This window comes from Lepisma saccharinum, chromosome 27 (genome assembly GCF_977018435.1).
Source record: "Lepisma saccharinum chromosome 27, izLepSacc3.1, whole genome shotgun sequence".
NCBI lineage: Eukaryota > Metazoa > Arthropoda > Insecta > Zygentoma > Lepismatidae > Lepisma > Lepisma saccharinum.
Window position 1 is genome coordinate 15024260 of NC_139255.1, and position 24831 is coordinate 15049090.

General features: G+C 36.7%; 1 protein-coding gene across 1 annotated transcript in view; it reads left to right on the plus strand.

Moving 5' to 3' along the window:
- Nucleotides 1–11907: 11907 nt before the first annotated feature.
- LOC145980152 (dipeptidase 1-like) overlaps nt 11908–24831 on the plus strand; it is a 169161-nt gene continuing 156237 nt past the window's right edge. Inside the window, exon 1 of the mRNA XM_083113195.1 lies at nt 11908–11985. Coding sequence (XP_082969321.1) covers nt 11908–11985 — 78 coding nt within the window. The remainder of the gene's footprint in view (nt 11986–24831) is intronic.

Genomic DNA, 24831 nt, shown 5'->3' on the forward strand with positions numbered 1-24831 from the left:
AACCTTTAATATACACAGCGCTGTAGACAGGTATTGCTTCATACAACATAATATTTTCACTTCATGAATTTATTCCAGAATTACAAGAATGAACTCTTTTTGATTAAAACAAATTGTAACGACCCCGAATCCTCACCCCGATGGATCCACCTATATATTCATAATTTCTATGTATATTTAATTTTGTATACAGTTAATATTCAAGGTTGGATACACTTTTTATAGTTCTTGATTGTTCCACTCGCTAGCGACAGTTCCAGGAAGTATAACACTTTGGTGTCTATTTCTTAGATGGTCTTTCAATATTTTTAACGTGTTTCCAGTGATGTTAAATATGTTAGCTAATTTATACAGTATATGTTTACAACATGTATTTCGATACAGGAAAGCAGCTATGGAAGTTTATATTATTTCACGGAAGAGGAACTTCGAAATGACAAATACGCAGTGCCCATTCGAAACTCGAATTAAGTACGAGTGAACATATTTTTTACGCCGAAACGGCAAAACACAAGGTCGCTTATGCAGTATAACCTTTCATTTTTATTTGATCTGTTAGGCGACCATTATTAATCAAGATATTTCTCTCTTTTGAAAATCGGCCTAATGTCAATCATAAAATTTGTGTATTAAAAGGAGATAATTTGCGATATAGTGCAAGGTTATCTGTTATGCTTTTTGTTGTGTATTATAACACATATGAATATTGTTTCCCGCAATGTATTTCCTTTTCAGGTACGATGAAAGCCCATGTAGATAGGGAAATTGAACGTTAAAAGTCTTAGCCTTTTCTGAATTGTAAAACGTTCTTCGAGATCGTACAGGTAGTTGTCAGTAACAGTATTGTTTTTAGTGTTTCTTCCCACAGTAACTTTTGCGAAATATTTGCTCTTCTTTTAATTATGTTTTAATACATCTAATCTGTAAAAGTCCTTAAACTTTTAAACAGTTTCTATTGAACTAGATCTAGCTGCCAATACCTTCTTCAAGCTTCCGTAGCCTTTGGTTAGTGCACTTAACACCTCAACTCCTTCACAAAGGTCCACCATTGAAGAGCAGTAGTTTCGTGCCTTCTAAAAGGCCAAAACGTATTGAAATAATCTGGCAAATGAAAATTAAATATATCTATGCATGATTACCACGCCAGAAAGTTTATGAATGGAGAAACAAGTTCGACAATGGCTTCAGTTTGCAGGCAGATGGATGGAAAGACCTTTGCAATGGGCCAAAAGTGACTGCGCTTGCATCCCAAAGATTCTTCTTCCTGAGATATACAGGCACTAACACAAGACTTGAAAATATATGTGGATCAGCAATGGATATGTACTAAAATGCAGTATACGTGTGCAACTCTACATGGAGAATTGTATATATTTATAATAAATGAAAACAAATTAAGGCATTCATTTGACTGTTCCTCGTACATCGTGTTTTAAAATTAAAGTTTTGGGACATTTTTTGGAATGTCCTAATCATGGATTTGCGTGTAAAAATTATGTAGAAAATCCTACATAGTACATCACATATGTGTGTCTATGTAGACATTCTTACATGGTATATCTCGTATGTTAATCGTTTTACGTGATTTATTCGTCTACAGTCAGAGAAAGTGCAGGGTGGCTCAAAAAGTCACTTAAGACCCTCGGTACAACGCCACTGCAGAGCGCAACGTGGACATGGTGATGACCAATCGTTGCCAGGCCAAGGGGTAACCACATTGATGCCACCGGCACGATGGGCGGCCATCTTGATGTCCGCCATCTTGAATTCAACTTTAGAATTTTAAATGTGAAAGGGGTAATATGATATATCAAATTAGGCTAGAATTTCACGAGAAATGCAATGGTGAAGGTTTGTTTGACGTATCTTTAACCAGTAAAACGTTATGACTGAATTCTTGTACCAATTTGCTCCTTTTCGAGGTGTTAGAAAAATGCCTTAAAATTTGTTTAGCGCATCGGTAACGCATCGAGATCCAAGTGATGTCTAAGGAGAGAAGTTCGCATGCCATTGCACAAGATTTTAATAGGATACATCCATGAAGAGCTGCGTATTATGAATGGTTATCGCGAACAATACAGTGTGATGCTTCCATTAAATGAAAAGTCCTTCACAGTGACAAGGCAACATTAATTAAAATAACCAACCAACGAAACAATCCACAAAGTGCATCAAAGCGGCGCATATTATGAATAGGTAAACTATGTGATATTATGCTAATTTAGAATTAGTAATAAAATTGGAATTTTGGGAATAAGTGGCTGCACATCCATTTCGTAATCGCGATATCATCAAATTGTACGAAGCGTGTCTACACCTATGTAAAGTGCCAGTCCCAGTCATGGAATATGTAGTGCAAAGCCTGGGCTTTAAGATCAAATTTGTTTTGTTATTGTTTTTATTAGTAATTACCTCAGTTCTCTTCCTATGAAGTTAAATTATTCATGACGACGATTTATGATTACATTAAACACATGAATGAACATACGCAATGAACCCATTTTGGTCGGAACTGGAATTCGAAACCTTGTTCGGCATAAAATACATAAAATATCCATAAGGCATGAGTGTTTCATTAGAGATGTTTCTCTACTTCCTTCATTTTATGACTAATCTATTTCTTTAATATAGAATAATAAATCACAACTACTTAAAAATAAATATTATATTGCATTTTCACATGCAAATGTTTTTTTGCGGTTAGAGTGTGAACTGGCACCTGTTTATTTAGATTGTTCATTATCTTTCGTGTGTAGTTAAAGATAGGAAAAATTGTTGTGGAATGATTAGGGCTATAAGAATTCCGACCGTGACGGACCGATTAGCACAGTGCGCTGCGATGTCTGATGTTCTGAGTTCGAATCCCGTCGTGGGTATGGTTGTTCATTGTGAGTACCCCTTCATCAATTTCATCATAACACTCATCCTCGTCGTCGCGATTAGCAAGAGGTGAAAGAAAAACGAAGCTAAATAAGAAAATAAAAGAGGTTATAAGAAGCATTCTTATTTCCGAACGTGTCCTACATTTTAGAGTTATGTCTGGCTTCCGGAAGGAATTTGAAAGAAATCACAAATGTCTTATACGTATTTTGGACATCACGTAACTTCAAATTAGATGGAGAAACAAAAAATCTGAAGGGAGTCTAAGATAACGTGGTTCCTTGGAGAAGTATGTTTAAATCTACTGGATGTGCTACTGGATGTGCGGAAAAAAAATTACAATCCCAGCTCAGAAATTACTTCCCGATTTTCTACATCCGGAAAAGTCAGGATATATGTATAAAAATTCTTACTTTGTAAGTTTTATCGATACTATAAGTGTCGGTAATTTGTTCGAAGTATAATTACAAGTTTCATTAGATAAATTACATAAACAATCCTTATTGGAGAAATAAGGCACATAATTCTGTTTTTCCCAGTGTTTGTATAGTAGTATTTTACATTTCAACAAACAAGAACTTCCAGACTTTGTTTACGAAATTGTGGACTTTTTCCTTCCCGAATTCATGGATTGTTTTCCCTTCTTGGCCCAGTCTTGACGAAAAACGTTCTGTCTTGCATACACAAGTTGAAATTACATACGGCCGTGCTATTAATTAGCAGTTGAGAACTTTTGAACTCAACCGTTCACTTTGTCGTATGTGTGACGCTTATTGCGTAAATAGTCTGTATGGTTTATAAGACTTTTGAAGTTGTCAAGATGTCAAGATGTTGATAAAAAGATATTGTTTTTTGTCTTGGATAAATGGAGTTCATTATAGTTTGTTGAATGGTAATTTGTGGTCAATTAAATAATGTTGAATTATACGTGCATATCATTTATAATCTATTCGACACCTTGAGTGTGATCTGCGTGTGTTCAAAATACACAACAGATGTATTAAATGGCGACGAGGATAGGATGTATTAAATGGCGACAAGGAAAATATTTAACGGCGTAGTACAGATTTAGCTGAGTTTTGTCTATGATTAATTGGATTTAATCGTTGCTGTAGGCATCATGTCGTACGTGCCAGGATTTGACTAATATGATCCATATGAAGGAACCATTAACTCTTATTTGGAAAGATATGATAATTAATGTCGAGTTTTTAACATATCTGAGGAAAGCAAAGTTCCTAGATTCATATCTGTAATTGGCGCCAAACCTTATGAAGTGTTACGCGAGTTGTTCTCTACAATACTACCAGAGAAGAAATCGTTCAAGGAAATGTCTGATAGGCTCATTTCTTATTACAATCCAAATAGTAATTTTATAGTGCAACGCCTAAAATTAAGAAAATGTACACAATTGGATGTGGAGAAGGTTGAAGATTTTACAAGAAGGCTCCGAAAGATAGGTGAAGCATGTGGATATGGTGTGTTTTTACCTATTGCATTGTTTGACACGTTCGTGAGCGGTTTAAGGTCTGACGTTATTAGGAAGAAAATAATAGCAGAAAACATCATGGAATTCCAGAAAGCTTTTGAGTTATCTAGACAAATGGAAAAGCTCGAAAGTGATATGAAGGATTATTACCGTGAAGTGAACGTACAAGGCACAATGAATATTAAGTGCAAGGGCAATGACAGAAGATTTCATGAAGTGAATAAGGTTTCATGTAAAAATGAGAATGATTCCAATTTTAGCAATCAGCAAAGTAATTTTCATGGTCAAGGTAATAATTGAAAACCACATGAATCAAAGTCCAAAGTGCAAGGGCATTATGATGGAAGTTTTTGTTCGTTTTGTGGGAAGCAAGGCCATAATTATTTGAAATGTTATAAAAGGATTAACATTGATCGTAGAAAATCCACAAATTATGAACTCAATAGCAAATTTGTTGCTCATACAACTGAGTTAGAATCCACACCTAAATCTGAAGCTAACCCAACAAACACAGTTGCCAGTCAAAATTTATTTATTGCCACTATTTTTACGCATTCTAATGATGTACAAATCAACGTTAATAGTAAAGTTGATAAAGAAGAAATCGTGGATCATACATCCAAACTTCAATCATCACAACATGTGATCAACGATTCGGAAAATGATATAAAAGTGTGTACAAGGGAACTAGATTCCAACATTAACCAGCGTTCATATTTAGTAGAAATTAGTGTAAATGATCATGAATCAAAGTTTGAGATTGACACTGGATCCTATGCATCCGTAGCTAGTAAAGATTTTTATCAAAAGTTTCTGCAAAATGTACAAATGTCTGAACCTAACTGTACATTGAAAGGTGATGGTAATAATGTGATACCTTTACTGGGAAAAGTTAATGTGAATGTTGCGTGGAGAAATCAGTTCTATCGTCTAGATTTGTACATAATTAACTGCCGTTTAGAATATCCGCTTTTAGGAAGAAGTTGGATTCACATTATGATTCCCAAGTTACATTGTGAATTGACTGAAATTTGTGCAAGGGAAACTTGTTATCCGCAGTCTGATTATATTGCACACAATGTCACAGGAAATAATGCAATGAACTCTGATGTTCGTAATTTCATGCATGTATTAAATAAATGTGACAGTTGTATAAAAACTAATGATATTCAAGGGATCGTTGATATTCTAAAGGAAGAATTTCATTCTACATTTGATGGCGATTTAAGCTTGCCTATAAAGGATTTTAGAGCTGATATTCCATTAAAACGGGACGCAACTCCAGTTTTCAAGAGATTTTACAATGTGCCTTATAGAATTAAAGATAAAGTAAAATCAGAATTGGATAAACTGGTAGAAAATGGCATTTATGAAAAAGTAAATACTAGTAAATGGGCCAGTCCGATGGTTGTCATTAAAAAGAAAAATAAAGATTTACGCATTTGTTGCGATCTAAAAAGTACATTGAACAAATATGTAGAAAATTCTTCTTATCCCCTACCACTGTTGGAGGATATTTTCCAGAAAGTTAGAGGAAATGCCGTATTTGTTATTTTGGATTTACAAAAAGCTTATTGGCAAATAGCTTTGAGTGAAAAAGCGAAAAGGTTGCTTGTAATGAACACGCCATGGAGATTATTACAACACACAAGATTGCCGTTTGGAGTTAAAATTTCGTCTCAAATATTTCAGAGAGTAATTGAACAGATATTGCAAGGTCTGCATTATGTAATTCCATATCTAGACGATATTCTAATTTGTGGATCTGGATTGAAAGAAACAGTTAGCAGATGTATTGAGGTCATGCACAGGTTAGCACAATATAACGTGAAGGTTAATTTGGAAAAGTGCAAGTTCTTAAAATCATCCATTCAATACTTAGGATATGAACTTTCTGAGGAAGGAATTAAACCATGCCAGTGCAAGATTGAAGCATTGCTTAATTGTCCACGTCCGCATGACGTGAAGGAATTGAAGTCGTTTTTGGGAGGCATTAATTTTTTTCGAAGGTGCATTCCAAATATGGCTATACTGATTACAGCCTTGTACAATTTATTAAAGAAGAATGTGCATTGGAATTGGAGTGATGACTGTGAAAGTCAGTTCAAAAAGGTTAAAGAAGCACTGCAGTCATCCGAAACTTTAAGTCCGTTTGATCCTAGCAAGGATACAGTAATCATATGTGACGCTTCGAGCTATGGTCTAGGAGCTCAGATATGCCATAGAATTAATGGTGAATTGAAAACAATAGAGTGTGCATCTACTACTCTTTCGAAACATGAAACGGCTTATCCTCATCGTGAAAAGGAAGCGCTTTCAATTATATTCCCCGTGAACAGATTTAGAAAATATATCTATGGAAATCAATTTCAAATATGGACTGATTCACTATCCGCCAAACAACTACTTCAATATGGAAAGGCTATACCCATTATGGCTTCATCCAGGATTCAACGTTGGTGTTTGTTCTTGGCTAATTATGAATATGAAATTGTGTACAAGAAGAATGTTGAAGTAGCGGATCTGTTGTCGAGGTTGCCATTGAAAGGGGAAACAGTTGATATCAAAGGGATTCAGTTTGTAAATGCAATCAAGCTCACGGATCGTCTGTAAGATGTCTTCCGAACTTTGCAAGAACAAGATGTGATGTTGAAACAGGTCAAAAGGTACGTTATGGAAGGTTGGCCAGAATCTAAGATTAAGGATCCAAATATAGATGCACATGAATTCGAAGCGCTGAGAAGAAGAAGAAATGAACTACAACGTGAAGAAGGTATATTGCTGTGGAGTGCTAGAGTTATTGTACCTAATACAATGAGGCAGCAAGTCTTGGATAAAGCTCATGAGAATCACGATGGCATAGTTAAAATGAAGTTACTATTGCGTGAAAGATATTGGTGGCCTGCTAAAGACAAATGCGTTGAAGATCACGTAAAATCGTTCAACGTTTGTAATGTTGTAAAACCCGACACCAAAAAGAAAGAATACAATGATTCGAAGGAAGTAACTAAGCCGTGGGAGAGAGCACACATGGATTTCTTCAATTTTCAAGGGAAAGTGTTGCTTCTCGTTGTTGAAGCATTTACTAAATGGCCAGAATGTGAAGTTGTATCTTCTACATCATTCAGATATGTAAAAGGATTTATGTCGAGACTAAGTTCAAGGTATAATCAGCCATATACCTTAGTTACGGATAATGGTTCTCCCTTCCAATCTGCAGAATTCAAGAAATATTGTGAAGATCAAGGAATTGCTTTGATGCATTACCAGCTTATCATCCGGCTAGTATTGGACAAGCTGAGAGACACGTATAAATTATAAGAAGTGCTCTGAGATATAAATTATACGATACTAGAAGAGATGACAAGCATTTTGATTTAAATACTGCTTTGCTAGATGTGCTACATAGTATCAGAATGGCTCCAAACACCGTTAATTTGAAATCTCCTGCTGAAATGACGTATGCATTTGAGCCGAGACCGAAGGATGATGTAGATTGGTTGCAGGATATTCCTGATAAAAACAGACGCGAGAATACCAGAGGAGGTGTCGAAGTTTGGGTGAAACTTGCCAACCGAGATTCCAGTGGTGCATCTTATGTTCAAGGTGAAGTTGTCCGGAGAGCAGGGACATATACTTGGTACATTAAAGTTGGTAAAAATGTTAAGTTAGTGCATGGAAACCAGATAAAATGGAGAAATGTGAGAGAAAATGATAGAGGATATCATCATGATAGTGATGAAACAGGCGATAAGAATAATGACGCATCCTCAGAAGTCCACGAAGGAAGATATTTAGATGCGAATGATACGTTTAAGGGTTACGAGAGAGGAGACAATCATGAAGTGGTGGAAGAAGCTGCAAGAGGGAACATAGACTAGGATAGACGTGAAGCAGCAGATTCAAGAGTGTTAAGGAGAAGTCAGAGGCAAAGAAAACCACCTGACACATTGCATTTGAGTGATTATGGTTAAAACAAGTAAAAAAAATAATAAAACCAAAATTTTGCTAATGCAAAATTTCATCGACGCGGGGGAATGTCGTATGTGACGCTTATTGCGTAAATAGTCTGTATGGTTTATAAGACCTTTGAAATTGTCAAGATGTCAAGATGTTGATAAAAAAAGATTGTGTTTTGTCTTGGATAAATGGAGTTCATTATAGTTTGTTGAATGGTAATTTGTGGTCAATTAAATAATGTTGAATTATATAATTTATAATCTATTCGACACCTTGAGTGTGATCTGCGTGTGTTCCAAATACACAACACACTTCAACATTAATTTTTGAGCTGAAGATGTGTCATATTCTTGTTATATGCTAAGATGTCCTAGTAACCTATTATATTTAAAGCAAATGTGTTCGTATCCAACATTTTGAGACAGTTTTCCTACTTTCCGCTGATGAGCGATCTGATAGCCCTATGTGTGATGAAAACTGTTTTTACTCAATTTCTAATATCATTTATTCGAGAATTTCCTCCAACTTCTATTACCTTGTTATTACTTCCAATGCTTACAAGACTTTTTCTTCGTGTTCGACCTTTGGGTTCAGAAATGTTTACAACACCCCATCCGCGTGTAAATAGCAGGCAACAACACTCTGGAAGACCATAATGTATACAACTTGTTTACTACATATTTTTCGAAAATATTAGAATGTTAGCTTGATATAACTGTGGATTGGAACGAACGAAATAAAATACCTGTTTTATACGAACAGGAACGAGCACAGGCCTTCTGTGATTCACTCCGGCAGTGAAGGTCACTGACCGAAGCATTTGGTGCTTGCATGCTACAAGCAGGCGCCTTATCTTTCCTCAAGGAAACACGGAAATCTTCGTAACTTTTTTTCGCCAGACTAATGGTGAACATTTACAGGAACGTAAAGAGTAGAATCGTATTCTATTGGAATTAAATTTTGTGGCGTTTAAAAGATATCATAACAATATATAAATATCTTTACTGACCTACACAGAAGTTATGTTAAAGTTTCGTTGACATTTGAAAGCGGAAATTTATATATCCTTCTTCCTTACGATTTCTAAACAACCGAAGAGCGTGGTGAACGTGAAACTACTTATTGTTCGCAACAACGATATGTATTATACAAATGGTATCTAATCAAAAACTATATTATATCACAGGAAGTGATTTTTAAAACATTCCTACCAAGTATATAACGTATCCAATATTTATATTGATTCCAAGCTTCTGTTTGGGTTATTTTGTGGCGCATTTTTATCTCTTGCAATAATCGCGACGATGAAGATGATGGGTAATGATACGAATGCAATGCTACATCGAAGCCTCAACAGGTTTCGAACCTGGATCCTCTGGCTTTGTAGAGAGTTACGATGATTTTGATTTTGATTTTCATTTGGTATTATAAGTCCACTTTGTGCACAGTAAGGCTAATCTGGATCTACAGTTTAAAGTGGGATCCTAACCACTATGTGTCTCCACCGGGTATCGAACCCGAGACTCCTTGATTACAAGGCGACGCCGGTACTACTGCGCCATCGGGAAGGTTAAGAGAGAGAGAGAGAGAGAGAGAGAGAGAGAGAGAGAGAGAGAATTACGGTGACTAAGATAAGCAGCAGGACTATTCTTAGTCAATATTGGGATTGTTAATGAATATTATGAATGTCAGTTCAAATTGGAAAAAAATACTACGAAATTTCCAGAGTGCCGTTACAAATCGTTAATTTTTCACTTTCTACATTACTTTGCTACTAGCTATTTGCATGCTAAGATGTATAAACTGCTACATTTTCAGTCTGTGGAATTGAGATTTATTTCTGAGAATGGAGTAGTGGGAAAAGGATCACCTCATATGTTTGGATTATACCCCTTCCCCCCCACACACACGCACACAAAGGATACCGGCTGTTGTTCGTATAACGTAATATAACATGTATGAACTGTGTAAAGAAAAATTGGAGCCTTTTCACAGCCCACGTAGAGATTGGAAAGTTATTTTCCAACAAAATCGGGATGTATAGTAAATTAAAACGCAAAGTGCTACCTTGTGCTTTGCACCAAGCCATGAAGTCGTGTAGGGGTGTGGAGATAAGGCCCCAAGCTTTCTTGATCAGGCCGAAAGTGGGGATGATGTGATCAGCAACACGCGCCTGGCCGCCTTACCACCACCCCCCCACCACCCGGCCCGAGTTTCCTCCAGGCACCCACTTTATACGACGCTGGGTGTGTACCGGAGCAGCTTGAACAGGTTGACAAAATCCAGATTCTCACCCGTTGGTGTTCGAATCCAGATATCTCGTATGGTAATAAAACGCCCTAACGACTGAGCTACTGGGGCACAAATAGTATAGTAGCCTATGTTTATAAGGCAAGAATTGTTATAGCGTTTCGTTCAACGTTTTTAGGCGAATCATTCTTGGAGATATAACGTGTAGCTCTTGTCGGTTCTTCGACCTAGCTTGAGAAAAGGCGATTTTCTGACGAACAACATTCCACCTGACAAGTCACGTGACTTTCCTGTGTCTGTTGGCTATTGCATGAAAGACGAGTTGCTCTTGAGACAGACAGAATCACCGGATCACCTAAACGTGCAATATGTGTTGCCTACCCTTCCGGCATTATTTACTGCCATTAAAGTCTAATGGGGAAGAACTTTTTTCCACCACTGTACTTGCGTGTGTGAAGAGAGGTTTGCATTTTCTTTGAAGTTGTTCTACGCATATATTTTCCTCAAATACTTCAACTATATTGCGAAATAAAGAGTATCACTAATGCATGGAGCGAAAATATGAAGCCCATTAACCACGTTCGTTACCAAGCAAAACAAAATGAATTAACACAACGGAGAACGGAGTATTATTTACTCCATATCTAGAAAACTACAACTCCATCTCCTTCACGGCTCACTCTCATATGATATATATCCGAGAATGGTATGCAACCCGTGGAAATGCAATGTTATTTGGGTTGCCTGAAACCAAGGCGCTACACGATCAGATAGCGACGGACGGTTATTTCAATAGAGCCGTTAGCATTACCTTTTAAAAGAAATCGAACTACGAGGGCGTGCTGAAAAGTAATGCCTCTTATGTTTTTTTTACGGTGTAAATGTATTTTGGATTTTGAGCAACCATGCATTGTACTAATCAGACTTTCCCGCTTTTCCATTGCAACTTTCAAACATGTATCGCCAGGGGGTGCTGAACTATAAAGAGGATTGATTTGCTTTATTTTACTCCGCATTTTGTGCCACTTTTGGCTAATTTGTGAAGATGGGGATGAGTGATGATTTGATGATATTATGAAATTATCCATGCCCAGGCCGGGATTTGAACCCGAAACCCCTGACATCGTAGCGCGATGTGCCAACCACTCCGCAACGGGATCTATAGCGATGAAAATGCCAGCATGTAACCATAATATGTCGGTGTCCCTGGAGGAGCGAGTTTCCAACAGCAGAAAATGTGCCCCAATTGACATTCATCGGAGAATGAAGGCTTTTTACGGGGATGAATGTATAGAATACTCTACCATGTTGGACTGTTGGTGCTCGTAATGAAAACACCAGCCGAGAAACTCTTAAGGTATGAGACAAGGAAGAAGGTTGAAGGCCGCGTGCTGCAACTGACGAAGGTAATCGGAATCGTGTCGAAGAACTCATTAGAGAGAACCGTCGCATAACCCAGGTGGAGCTTGCATTCAATTGTGGCACATCACGGGAGCGAGTGCAGGCGATACTCGCAGATCTGAGGTACCGGAAACTTGGTTCACGGTAAGAACGTTAAGGTGATGCGTTCTTATACAACACTTGAGAGGAGTTTACTTTGATTCTGATGGTGAAGTGCAAACAGAAGTGAGGCTGTGGCTCACCACAAATGAATTTTAAAGAAATTGGTTGTTATTTCGCCACTGAACATCGAAGAGCACACATAGGTGCTTCATCCCTATTAACAGCTTTTGACAAGGAAGCAGAAGTCATGTGCTTATAATGAAAATCTCACAAAACAGAATTTGGAGAAAGTGTAAAAATGTGAAAATTACTGCCTCTCAAATATTCTTATGTAAACCAGCCTCCTTCTTGGCGGAGTGGTTAGTACGGTGCTCTACGGTGTCAAGGAACCCTGGTTCGAATACAAGCCTGGACATGAGTGTTCTTGTGAATGTCGTTTCATCAAGTTAATCATATCATCACTCATCCACTGATCCTTATATGTGCTATTAGCCAAACGTGACGGAAATACCATGTAAAATAGACTAAATCAAATCTTTGACCGAACAAACAAAAATTCCAGAATAGAATTATTCAATAAATCCGTCCTTGCTTGACAGGTTTCTGAATGACAATATTCTGTAGGAAATATTTATCTTAATATAGAAAAGAGTGTTGCGTCATTCACAGACTCATTAATGAACAACCCAAACCCCTTGACCAAGAAACCTGAAAGTTTAGAGGTTTCTTCTCCTTATGACGTAAGCACCCGCTGATAATGGATTTTCTTGAAATAAACTCCAAGATTGGCATTAACTTCATTTTTGTTACGTTTGAAGCACATACACTTCTTAGATTAGAAACAAAATTTCTCAATAGATGGCACTGTGTGAAACAAAATGGTCAAATTGATTTTATTTACGGAATTCTATATAAACGGATTAAATATAGAAGCTTCTTATTATTGTAAATATTAGTCTATGACGTAAAGTGATATTGTACTCAGTTAAAGTTTAACAATCATTGATATGATTCCTACTTTCTGATATTGTATTAACATAATGATTCATAATCTTATCTTGTACATACATTAATTAATTAATTAACTAAACGTGTGACAAATTCTGCCCTCTCATGAACAAGCATATAAATATAAGGCATGAGTTTACAATACCGGACCACTCTCCAATTTCTATAAAATTTCGCCTACTAACTAATTTTGGTGTCCTGATGACGTAACTGTAGTTCATATTTGGCGGTCGCTTGTTAAAATTGTACATTTACGTCTAGAAATTGTAAAATAATCTTGCGATTTACCACTCTGAATCTCCCTACACAGCAATTCGGAACCATCTTTCTTTCGCAATTCGTTAATGGTCTTCCTTTATGCACAATAATCTTGCTGACGTAAGACGAGGAATGCCTACGAGGTTAGGTTAGGCCTGTTAGGTTAGGTTTCATTAGCATAAATACAAAGAAAAATTAATATTTTAGCTACGAGAACTATACCTTGTCTTGCCTGTTGATTTCTTCATGTTGGGAAAATGGCGTCTTCCGTGGAGCTATTGTTCTTATGGTAAGGTTACGTTAAGTTAAGAAAACATAGTTTATTTAGTTTTTTTCTCGATTTCCATACTTGACCGCCAATTATTACATGCAGATTCGTGTTTAGGAGTTCACAATTAGTGAGTAGGCGACATTTCATAGAAATTGGAGAGTGGTCCGGTATTGTAAACTCGTTCCAAATATAATTACAACACGGGCGAAACCCAAAGAGAGTTGCTATTGTTTTACATTTGTCACAGTTTTTAAAAATATAAGAAATCACTCAATAACCATATTGTTGATATGGTCACGTACGCTTATAACATTACGGCATTTAACCCTAGCTTACCTGTGCCGTACGAGAAACTTACAGAAACTTACTTACCCGAGGACGGAGGCAGCTGACAGGCCCACACTTTCTTTATCACTAAAATTCAAGAAATCATTTCATTAATGAATCACTACTTCGTTTGTTGATTATATATGTGCAGTAATTTATTAATTAGAATAATTAAAAAACTTCCCACCATTAATAATAAATACTAACCTCTCGCCATAGCACTAGTGTCTTACATATATTTTATCATTCATTAAAACTCACAAAAAATACAATAATTTTCTCATTAATACTTTTTATATAGGTGCAATTGTTTATCAAATATAATAATTGCAATAATTACTATCGTTATCAACTAATTGTACACTGCCACTGCAATGAGTGCCTCCAATAATACACATCCAAAGATGGCACCTGATAGTTCCAACTAGTGCATTTTGCCTCCTATTTATATTACATTTATATTTTTGTAAACGAAAGTAATAAATAAGTATTGAGAACACCCTAGGCAGCAATGCAATTTATTTCAATGTTTTATGAAAATTTTTACAGTTGAAAAATCGAGAAAATAGAGGTGGAGGGCATGGGAGCACCCCCCGCCCCAATCGGGCGAGCTAGGGTTAAGATTTAAACATGTTAAATTGAATTAAAGGCTATATAAATGCCGTTCTAAATGATTTTATTATCTCAAAAGTCAAAGTCGAGAATTCGAACGAAAGGAATAAAATTCTCTCAATCATAAAAGTGAGAAAATAAATCGTTGAAACCGAAGGTTACGAAGCGAAGGCTGATTTGCCTAAGCATTATTTCTCACCTCTTGGAGTCTTGGAGATCAAACAGTTTTCAAAGGTTCCTGCTCGCACGCGTTTTCCTCGCATGTAAGTGTGTGTTCTCTCTCTCTCTCTCTCTCTCTCTCCCTGCTCACTTTATCAACTCCTTATCAAATTTCCACGCTGCTCGTCTGCCGGTAGCTCGCTGTAATGTCCTGAAGGTAATATTAAAATGTATGAGCTTTGACACTATCCATTGAGTCCAAAAGTAGGGGAGGAAGTCAGGGGTGGATGTAGAACTCAGTGAAATATTCCAAAATCGAATTACTTGGCCCGAAATGAACCGGATGCGGAAACTAAATAGGATTTAGCCCCGAGGTTCAGCAAATCTCGTGTTGGTAATTTCCCTTCGGAAGAGAAGAGAGAAGGAAGGGGCAAGGAAACATGAGAGACCGGCTCACTCAATGAAAACGCTCATCTCGAATACTTGAGAAGAGAAAATAATTCGAAATTAGATACTTTCGAATGTCTAATAAGTACACTTTCATTTCAAGGATTTTCAGTAACTCAGGGACAAAGTAATATAATCTAGTTTATTCTTAAATGCAATCCTTGTAATGGGAAGAAATTAACAAGAAAATGATGACACGTGATTTTAAATGTTTGGATGGGTATAAATGGAGTAGACAATTTTGAGGAAAATTTCAACGATAGCAATTACAAAGGGCCTTTTCATAAACAATTAGTACGATAATTATGATTCAACCAAAGAAAGAAATACGTTAGGAAACAAAGTCAATATAAGGTAAAGAGATACGTACACAAACAGTGAAGAAAAGTAATAAATTAAATTTAAAAAAGTAAAATGCACTTTAAGAAAATCATTTCTATTTTGCACTCATAATATTCTTATGCAGTACTTGTTTCAATATAGGCATAGTGGTAGCGTCGTCGGCTTGTAATCATGGGGTCCCCAATTTGATAACTGGTGAAGGCGGTTTGGATCCCATTGTAAACTGTTGGTCCAGTCCCATTTAACCAATCTGTTCATAAAGTGGACTTAACAGCAGTTCGTTTCAATATAGTCTCACTCTCAGTGATCCAAACTGTATTTCCATTTTGGATGAATTTGCGCCCCTTTTCTACCTATTTCGTCAATCGCGGCGATGAGCATAAGTAGCCAACAGATTAACCTACTAATGGACGATATATCTTCCTGTTTGAACTTTATTTCATTTTAGTTTGATTTCATTTCTGAGGAAGGCCCTGATAGGTGGTTGACACGTCACGTGTTAAGCGTTTTCTTGCTTAAATATAAACTGCCTTAGTCAGTTAGTTAGTGTTTATGTTTTCTATCCAAACAATTATTTTGTTGCTTTCTCTTATATGTCTTTCCTCCAACAGGAATTTCCACAGTGCAGAAAACTATTCCATCTATTAATAAAATGTGTCACTACTTATTCTAGAACCCAAATACAATTTTTCATTTAGTTTATTTTCTTCTTCAGATTCAATTGTAGAAGACTCAGAACCCTTCATTCATTGCCTACCTTTTCTTGTAACATTTCCATCGCCTTGTCTTTCATGCACTGACATTAATCTTTTCGTTTGGCTTCCGATACCTTGAAAACCATCTCCCAAGCCTAGGCGTTGATCTACCCCACCATTGACGCTTTCACCACCCTCCCACAACCCAAGAGAACAGACGTTACTCACGTTCTAACTTCATGAAGCCTTAGCGCCATTCAACTTCATGCTGCAGAGACGCTTGCGTAATAATCATGCAACATTTGTAAACATCAGAGTAAAGAGGGGGAAACAAAACCTACCACTTGGTCCCATCGTATATGTTCTTTATTCATACGAGCTCATTAATTATTAATGTTAAAGGAATGAATACTTCATCCTATTTTGTTTCGTTTCGTGGGATCCAATGGAAGATGTCCCGGGCACACATCCAAGAATGTTCCTCGAGCGAAGGAGAGGGGGAAGGGGGCTGTTGTTCCAACAAGGGGACGTTGAAAGAACATGAAAAGAGTTCCATTTTTATCTAATTATGTACTCCTCACTCCACCATCTTTTATATATATCTTCCAGCGTCAGGTTTCTGAGGGATATGCAAAGAGATTCTAACTTCATTCGGGCCAGCAGTGCGTGCACTGGTTGGTTAAAAAGAGTAGACGAACATCCTCGTACAAGAGAGGGAAACTTGGTCATAACAATGACTATTAAATGGAAACGGATCGTGGCACGCTTGTCACCTCTCCCTGATGTATAAATCAGTCAGTTGGAAACTTCCTGGAAACCGAGAACAAGGATTGTGTCTCAAACGTGTAGCGTGGACAACAGTTATTGCCACTACGTAACAAAATTTTAACTCAGATTTGCAGGTGGAAAATTTATTCTTTTCGTGGGATAAATTTAGTCTGTATGCAGACAGTCTAAACTAGCTTCTCCAGAAAAAATAGTCTCATAGAATAATTTGCTCTTGCCTTACGGGAAACATTCCAGGTCTGGCATGTATAGAAGATCTCTAGTAGTTAAGCAAGTAGCTTAAGTTTGAAATGATTTTACAAGGGTGAACCAATGCAGTAAAAGTTTAATAGTAAAGTGTTGCCCTTTGTACTCTCATGTTTGAAGTTTATTTTCACATTAAGAACGAAAGATGCAGTAAATGCAATAAAGAACGTTTATGAAACTACATTATTGAAAATTAAAACATATAATGGAGAAACAACTGAAGATTTTGAAATGAATCATGGGCTAAGACAAGGATGCGTTCTTTCTCCATTATTATGTATTCTATACCTTGATAAAATAATTCAGGAATGAAAACCTTAAATCCGCCAGCAATATACGTATATTGCCGGAACTAAAATACTACAAGCAGTAATATTTGAAAAATACCATATATTGATTGCAGCAAGTGAATATGATCTACAAATGTCTATTTTCAAACTTCAATCAATTCTTACAACTTGTAACATAAACATTCAGAGGATAAAACAAAGTCAAGTGCAATAACTGGTAAAAAACATCCTAGAATGAAAATAGTGATAAAAGGTACGGCAAAATTTGGAAGCCATATTTCAGAGTCCGCATCAAAACGATGTTGACAAAATCTTAATAACATATAATACAAGGGCGAGATGAAAAGTAATGCCTGATATTTTTTTGTGACGGTGTAAATACATTTTGGATTTTGAGCAACCATGCATTGTACTCTTCCGATTTTCCCCCTTCACCATTCTAAGTTTCAAACTTATATCACCAGGGGTTGCTGAACTAGAGCGAGGAAAATGGCAGCATGTAACCATACTATGTCGGTGCACCTGAAACTGTGTGTGAGTGACAAGAGTTTCAAACTGCAGAAAATGTGTCCCCCAATTGACATTCATCAGAGAATGAAGGCTTTTTATGGCAATGAATGCTCACGATGAAAACCCCTGCCGAGGAACTTTCAACGTGTGTGACAAAGAACGTGTTGAGAGTTCCTCAGTTTGTTGTTACTGTACAAGCAAAACTTCAGTGAAAATTCAGTGATATTTGGAAAAGTGTGCGATAACACATTCACATATGTTAACATTGATTGCGTGTTCGTGTTTGTGGGGGGGGGGGTGCAGAAGGTATAGAAGGTTTACGAATTTTATATATTTTTTAACAATGTAGGACTTGCACTAAATCTAAGTTCGCAATTGGGTATGTAAGAATCATATTAGAATGCATATATTTTTCTTAGCTATTTATATTCGAAATATATAGCACTGTAGTGGACAACATGTAAAACCACAGCAATTGTCATGCTGATTGCAAGTGTTGCTATACACTTATTCACTTTAGCTTAAGGAGCACTGTGTATTGTCACCTTCGAAAACTGTATTTTCCTCTGGGTAGATATTTGAACTAGAATGAGAAATGCTAATATACTAAGGAGCATTTTTTGCTCAATTCTCCTAAACTTTCCATCTACTACTCATTCCACATTTCGTATTCCCACAACAAAATATTTCAAGAAGAAATAACTTACTTGGATGGTACGATTGATTGAGTTGGTGTTATACCGGTAAGTCCACTTTTTGTACAGTAAAGCTAATCGGAACTGGATCTACAGTTTTGAAAGTGGGATTAAAAGCCGATTCGATGATACAGTGGGATCCATAAGTATTGCTCAACAAATTGTCCATGACAATCTTCGTTGGCTTTTGTCTTTATCCTACGTATTTTCTAAAGACTGTATTTGTACGTATATTGTTTCAGAGGTTGTAAGCACATTGTTTGGTGTTTTTTTGTCAGTTCTTGAAGCTCTCTCATTACATAAAACAAAGGGAGTAAACGTGGTGATGGAAATACTTATTGATCCCACTGTACAAGATTTGGATTTGAATCCTTTGCAAGGAATTGGCGTGTCTCTGTCCTATCAGCGATTTAATCAGTTCACCTTTTGTTCATAACATTAACGCTAAATAACCACGAATAAAATAAGCTATCTACACTAAAACGAGAAAATAATATCGCAGGTCGTATTTTATGTTCAGATTTTTATCATTGAATCCATCAGTAGGAGAACAGAATTTTATCACAGTGACGTAAGAGGATTTTTTTCTGTAAGTTTGGTAAGTTTAATAAGAACTGAAAATATTTTTTTAAAAAAATTATAATCTTTTGAACAAATATTACATGCGTCAGCTAACACGTTGGAAGATCTACAATGTTTATTGCTCGTGCTGATTTCGTCTACAGAAATCACCAAGTCTGTAGAATTCCCCTTGTTAGTTAGTCAAATACTTGCATGACGGTCGTTAAAAATTCCCTAAGAGCTTAGATGCCACAAATTTTCCAGTTTACAGAATAAATTACTCTCACTAATTCTCTTCCAGGTTCCTCACGAAAGAGACTACGTCACATTTCGAGCAAAATAAAGCAGCTGAAATTAAGATTACCTGTAATTTAACTGTCAGCATCTACTACATATTCATTCTGAATATACTCATATCTCTAGTGTGCACAAGAAACACGTGAAAAAGGCTTTAAGAGGGTCGTTCTGCAATTCACAGTCCGATTCAAAACTGCCTTACCACCCCCTTTAAAATGTAAATGATTTAGGCTGGGCACAACTGGTCATAATAGAAACAGGTTAGGCCTAGGGGAAACATATTGGTGTGTACCAAGCGGATGTCCGCCATATTGGTGGCCGCCATGTTGAATTCAACTGAAGAAATTTAAATGAGAAGTGGCTGATGTGATATATCAAATCAAGCTACAACTTCACGTTAAATGTAATGGTGAAGATTCTATTAACATGTCTTTAATAAGGAAAATCCTATGACTGCATGATTGTAACAAATGTCTCTTTTTCGAGGTGCCACAGTGCCAGAATGCTCCTAACGCGTGAGGAACGCATCGAGATCGTACTGCTGTCCGGGGAGAGAAGTTCACGTGCCAAGTGATTTTAATCAACTACACCCCTGACGAGATCCAGTGTCGCAAGTGACAGTTGCAGGATTACTCCAGAAGTTCAAGGAGACAGGTGCAGTTAAGGACAGGCGACGGTACATATAATGTAAAGATGTGCGTGTGCACAACTGCCATGGCGACACCCATGGGGTGATGCTTATGTATAGAGCTCAACACGTCCCTCATCTCGGCCATAGTTGGAATGATGTGATCAGCTCCACACCCAGCCAGCCGCCTTTATCCACAAAGGATGGCCAAAAGTACCTATTATACGAGGCTGGGTGGGCCTCAGATTCCAGAAGAGACAAGGAAATGACTGAGAAATTCCTGGTCTAGATCACCTTCACGGTGATTCGAACCCGTGTCTTCTGCGTGTTAGTCAGAATCTATACCAACTGAGCTACTGTGTGTTACGACCTTACCTATTTGGTAACTTTGAAATTCCATGTTAAAAGAAAAATCTATATAGTGTTACCTCGAGTCCTTGTTAATGTATATGATACTACATGTTGTATGGCTCGGGTTGTGACGCAAATATGATCGCGCCAATCAGGGCGTTGTTGAACTAATGTATTCACCTTTCTGTAACAATCTAATGAAGTCAGCTCGCTTAAGACAACGGGCATTTATTATATTGTAAATATAGATCTGCCAATCAAAGATTATCAATGTTTGATGACCTAACCTAATTGTAATTAAATAATGACATAACATTTAAATTTGTATATTTCCAAAATGTAAGATTTTATCAACGTTAAAGAAATAATTGTTAACTCAAATGAATATGTAAACTTTCTTTGTAAATTATTAATTGCCAAACTATGTATGTTTCAAATATCTTTCTGTTGTAATTTGGAGTATTGTAATAAGAAATTACCTAAATACAGGTGTTCGAGGCTGGAACTTTGGTTATAAATACAAAGCACTTTGGTCCGTAAGGAGGTCTGTTGTGGTGTCAGTCTAGGAAGAAGTGAATAGGTGCAAGCGGCTCTTCTGTAAAACCTAGGTTTGGGTCACTCTAGTTTGACCTTTCTAGTAAGTTTGAAATTATCTATTAACAATTGATCTCCAAATTCCAGTTACGAGTTACCTAACCACTGGCTGTAAGTTCTCAAGCGGCAAATAAACGTTTGATTAAAACTTCACGACTTTGGTTGGATTTGTTCTGCACCTAACCTCAAGATAGGTTTCAGTGTAGACCCTTAGAGACTCAATGCTCCTGACTATAGAAGTAAAGGGTGAGGAAAGTTACTAGGAACGTAACACGTGGCTATTGTACATACACACACACACACACACACACACACAACGATATGTATATATATATAAAAGTACAACGACAGCAAAATTTCCACGCTCGTCATATTATTATTCAAATATATATATCTTGGGTCTCCTTTACGAAACACTCCAACTCTCCGTCTCTTTCTCGGTATTCTCTCGCTCGCCCCCTCCCCCCCCTCTCTCTCTCTCTCTCTCTCTCTCTCTCTCTCTCTGAGTTCTTTCTCTCTTTCTTTCACACACTCAGAGAGGGGGCGGCGCGGAGTGACTCGGGTGCTAAATAATTTAGTGGTTCAAAACTAAGTATTTTCTTATTTCGTGATGGTTCATTTTTGTTATTTACGCAAGAAAGTGCATTCTATATTTTACTAAAATATCAACAGAAATTTGTCAGTCTATTTTTCTGAAATTTAGTGACCTTCTTAGCTAGAACCAAAGCATGATATTAATGTTCATCATCTTACAGCACGCAAATAAATTTCAGCAAAAAATTCATAGAGTAATAATAATTCCCAATATACTTTTCATGTGTGCGGCGGTACACCCTTTACTTCAATTCTACCTATGTCGGATAGCTGTCATAGATTGTGAGGTGACACGGGTGATCCTTTGCGAGTACATCCAAATGTCAACCTCCCTACTATGTAGTACACCCTAGATTTTGCACAATAGTGAGGATCTGGTGTCTGGACTTACAGCCAGTATAATTCTCTTTGTTGATCGTGTTGTGTGCTGTCCCTGTGTGTGTGTTGTTGTTGATTTGGTTTATTTTGCTTCGCTTTTTGTGCCACTTTTGGCTAATTTGCGAAGAAGGGGATGAGTGATGATATGACGAAATTGATTAATGGACACTCACAAACATCCGTGCCCAGGCCTGGATACAAACCCGGTACCCTAGGCGTCGTAGCGCGATGCACTAACCACTCCGCCACGGTGGCATGTGTTGTGTGTTTGTTACTGACGTTTCATCCATTTCATCTTATGACAATTCATCCCCATCTTCCCTATTAGCCAAACCTGGCGGAGAAGCGCAGTAAAGTAAATAATATCAACCAATCAATCGCTTCAGATTGTTAAATAACTTACAAAGAACACTGATAGTAGGATTCCACAAAATAGCATTAAATAATAATTATTTCTGCCGACCTCTTTGGTGGAGTGGTTAGCACAGAGCGTTATGATGTCTGATGTCCCTGGATTGAATCTCGGCCTGGGCCTAGGTGTTGTTTGTGAGTGTTCCTTCATCGATTTCATTATATGATTACACATCTTCATCTTCGCGATTGGCAAAATATGGCAGAAAAACGAAGTAAAATAAACTAAATAAAAAACTGAAATACATTTTAATAAAGTAACTTAGATTTATACATTCGAACAACATTTTTTGGAAAATGTGTTAATCCTTGTGAGCGTAGTTTAAAGAGGAAACCACTACGGCCTAACCTGCAACAAAGTATCTTACAACAATTCACTCTTATCTTGTTTAGATAACACAGAAAAATAACAAATCCATAGAATATACTATGCAACATGTGAGAGAGTTTGTACTAAACATTGTTAAATTCTCTCATGTTCTCTGTGTACTCGAAAGTCAAAATTAAACTTAAGTGTTTCCCACTCAACTACTGGATTTAATACAACGAAACTGAAAATTAAACAAAGCATTCAAGTTAAAGGAAAGAGATTTGAATTGTTTATGGCTTGATAATGTTTGCAATATATTGAGAAGATAAACAAATTTGAGATGAGTTTACCACGTTACCGTTAGGATCCATATGACCAAATCAGAATCGATACAGCTATATTCTGAATAGATAGACTATTGTAGTTTTAAATATCTCACTATCTCGAATATGTGTAAGAGTACATCGAATTTTCTTGTAAAACCTTCATTGAGAAAAAAATTCATTACAATTCTCATTTTTTAAATTTTCTGGGGAATCGAATCTACATTATACTAAAATAGAAGAATCTTCTCAAAAATTGGCCTACGAGTACTAGCTGCCAATTAGACATCAAATTCACGTTAGTGATGTATATTTATTTCAACATCTTGTGAATGTACTTCAGATTCGTGACTAACTTCTTCAAGGTTATATAAAGCTTGTAAATACCTTCTACAAATAGCATAACGAATAGAATGTGTTGAAATTCATTCTTGTCAGTAAGAAAGTACTTTACAAGACTGAATGCACATAGAATGACATAACATTTGATGAGGATTTCGCAGTACAAAATGTTTGCGTCATAGTTTAGTAAATAGCTAAATCGAGATAATTTATGTTGAAGCTTTATTTTTGTAATTATATTACATTAGCACAAATTATACTAGAACCTAAGGAATGCCGTATTGAAGTATAAATATTATTATAACCTGTACGTTTCGTGTTTACGAAATATATAATCAAAGTGTTTCACAAGCAAGGCTGACGAGGGTACACGGTTGTTTTAAAGTTATTCTAAAATGTATCTAAACCCCATGGACAAACATTAGTTTAATTAATTTTATTGGCCCGAACAATATTATCTATACATTAAATATTATTATAATTTGTATTTTATCATTCAAATACTTACCTTTTTCGTGATAGTAATAAGTATCAAAAACCTTTTCAACGAATATATGACCTTTTGTGTTTTGTTTGTTTGATTACACAATTAGTGCACAATTGTAATAAAGTCAATAGGAGGGGTTTTGGACCCATAAATCCCCTCACTTACATGCAGCTATGGCCGGACTAAAATACATTCCTTACTAAGCTGGTTAAACATATTGATCCAACTTAGGATCGAACCCTGGACCTCTGGCACGAAATGCGAGAGCGCTATTCTTCGTGCTACATGTAAGCTTAATGTTATGACTGCATCAATGAATTTTAAGAAATTTCCGAGGAAAAATCTGATACAGTGGAAAAGCAAATGTTGCACGTAAGAGAGTTTAAAGTTTCTTGAGCAGTCAAGAATTAAAAACTAGAAACGGGATTGTGAATATGGCCCAGCCAGATTTTCAAGAAGACCTCGTCCCTCTTCTCCTCTGTGTTTTCTATTGCGTTCAATCTGGAGAACTCCAGAAGAAAGGGGGGATGGAATTAATGCGGAGACACTCAGCAAAGTTGTTCTGTTGCCGAAACTTTCACAAGAATTCATCTCCGGTTTATCTACGTCCAACGCATTCTCCATAAATTTACATCGCATTTCTCCGCTGCATACTAACATACAACTTCCACGGATCCCTATATTTTATCCGCAAGAACCAATTAATATGTTGTTACTTCCGGAAAATGAGATTTTGTTAATAAATCAACACCTGCGCTTGCGCACTTCTTCTCACGACCATCCAACGGCGTTCAGTATTTGGTCAACTGTCCAGCGGTACACATCGG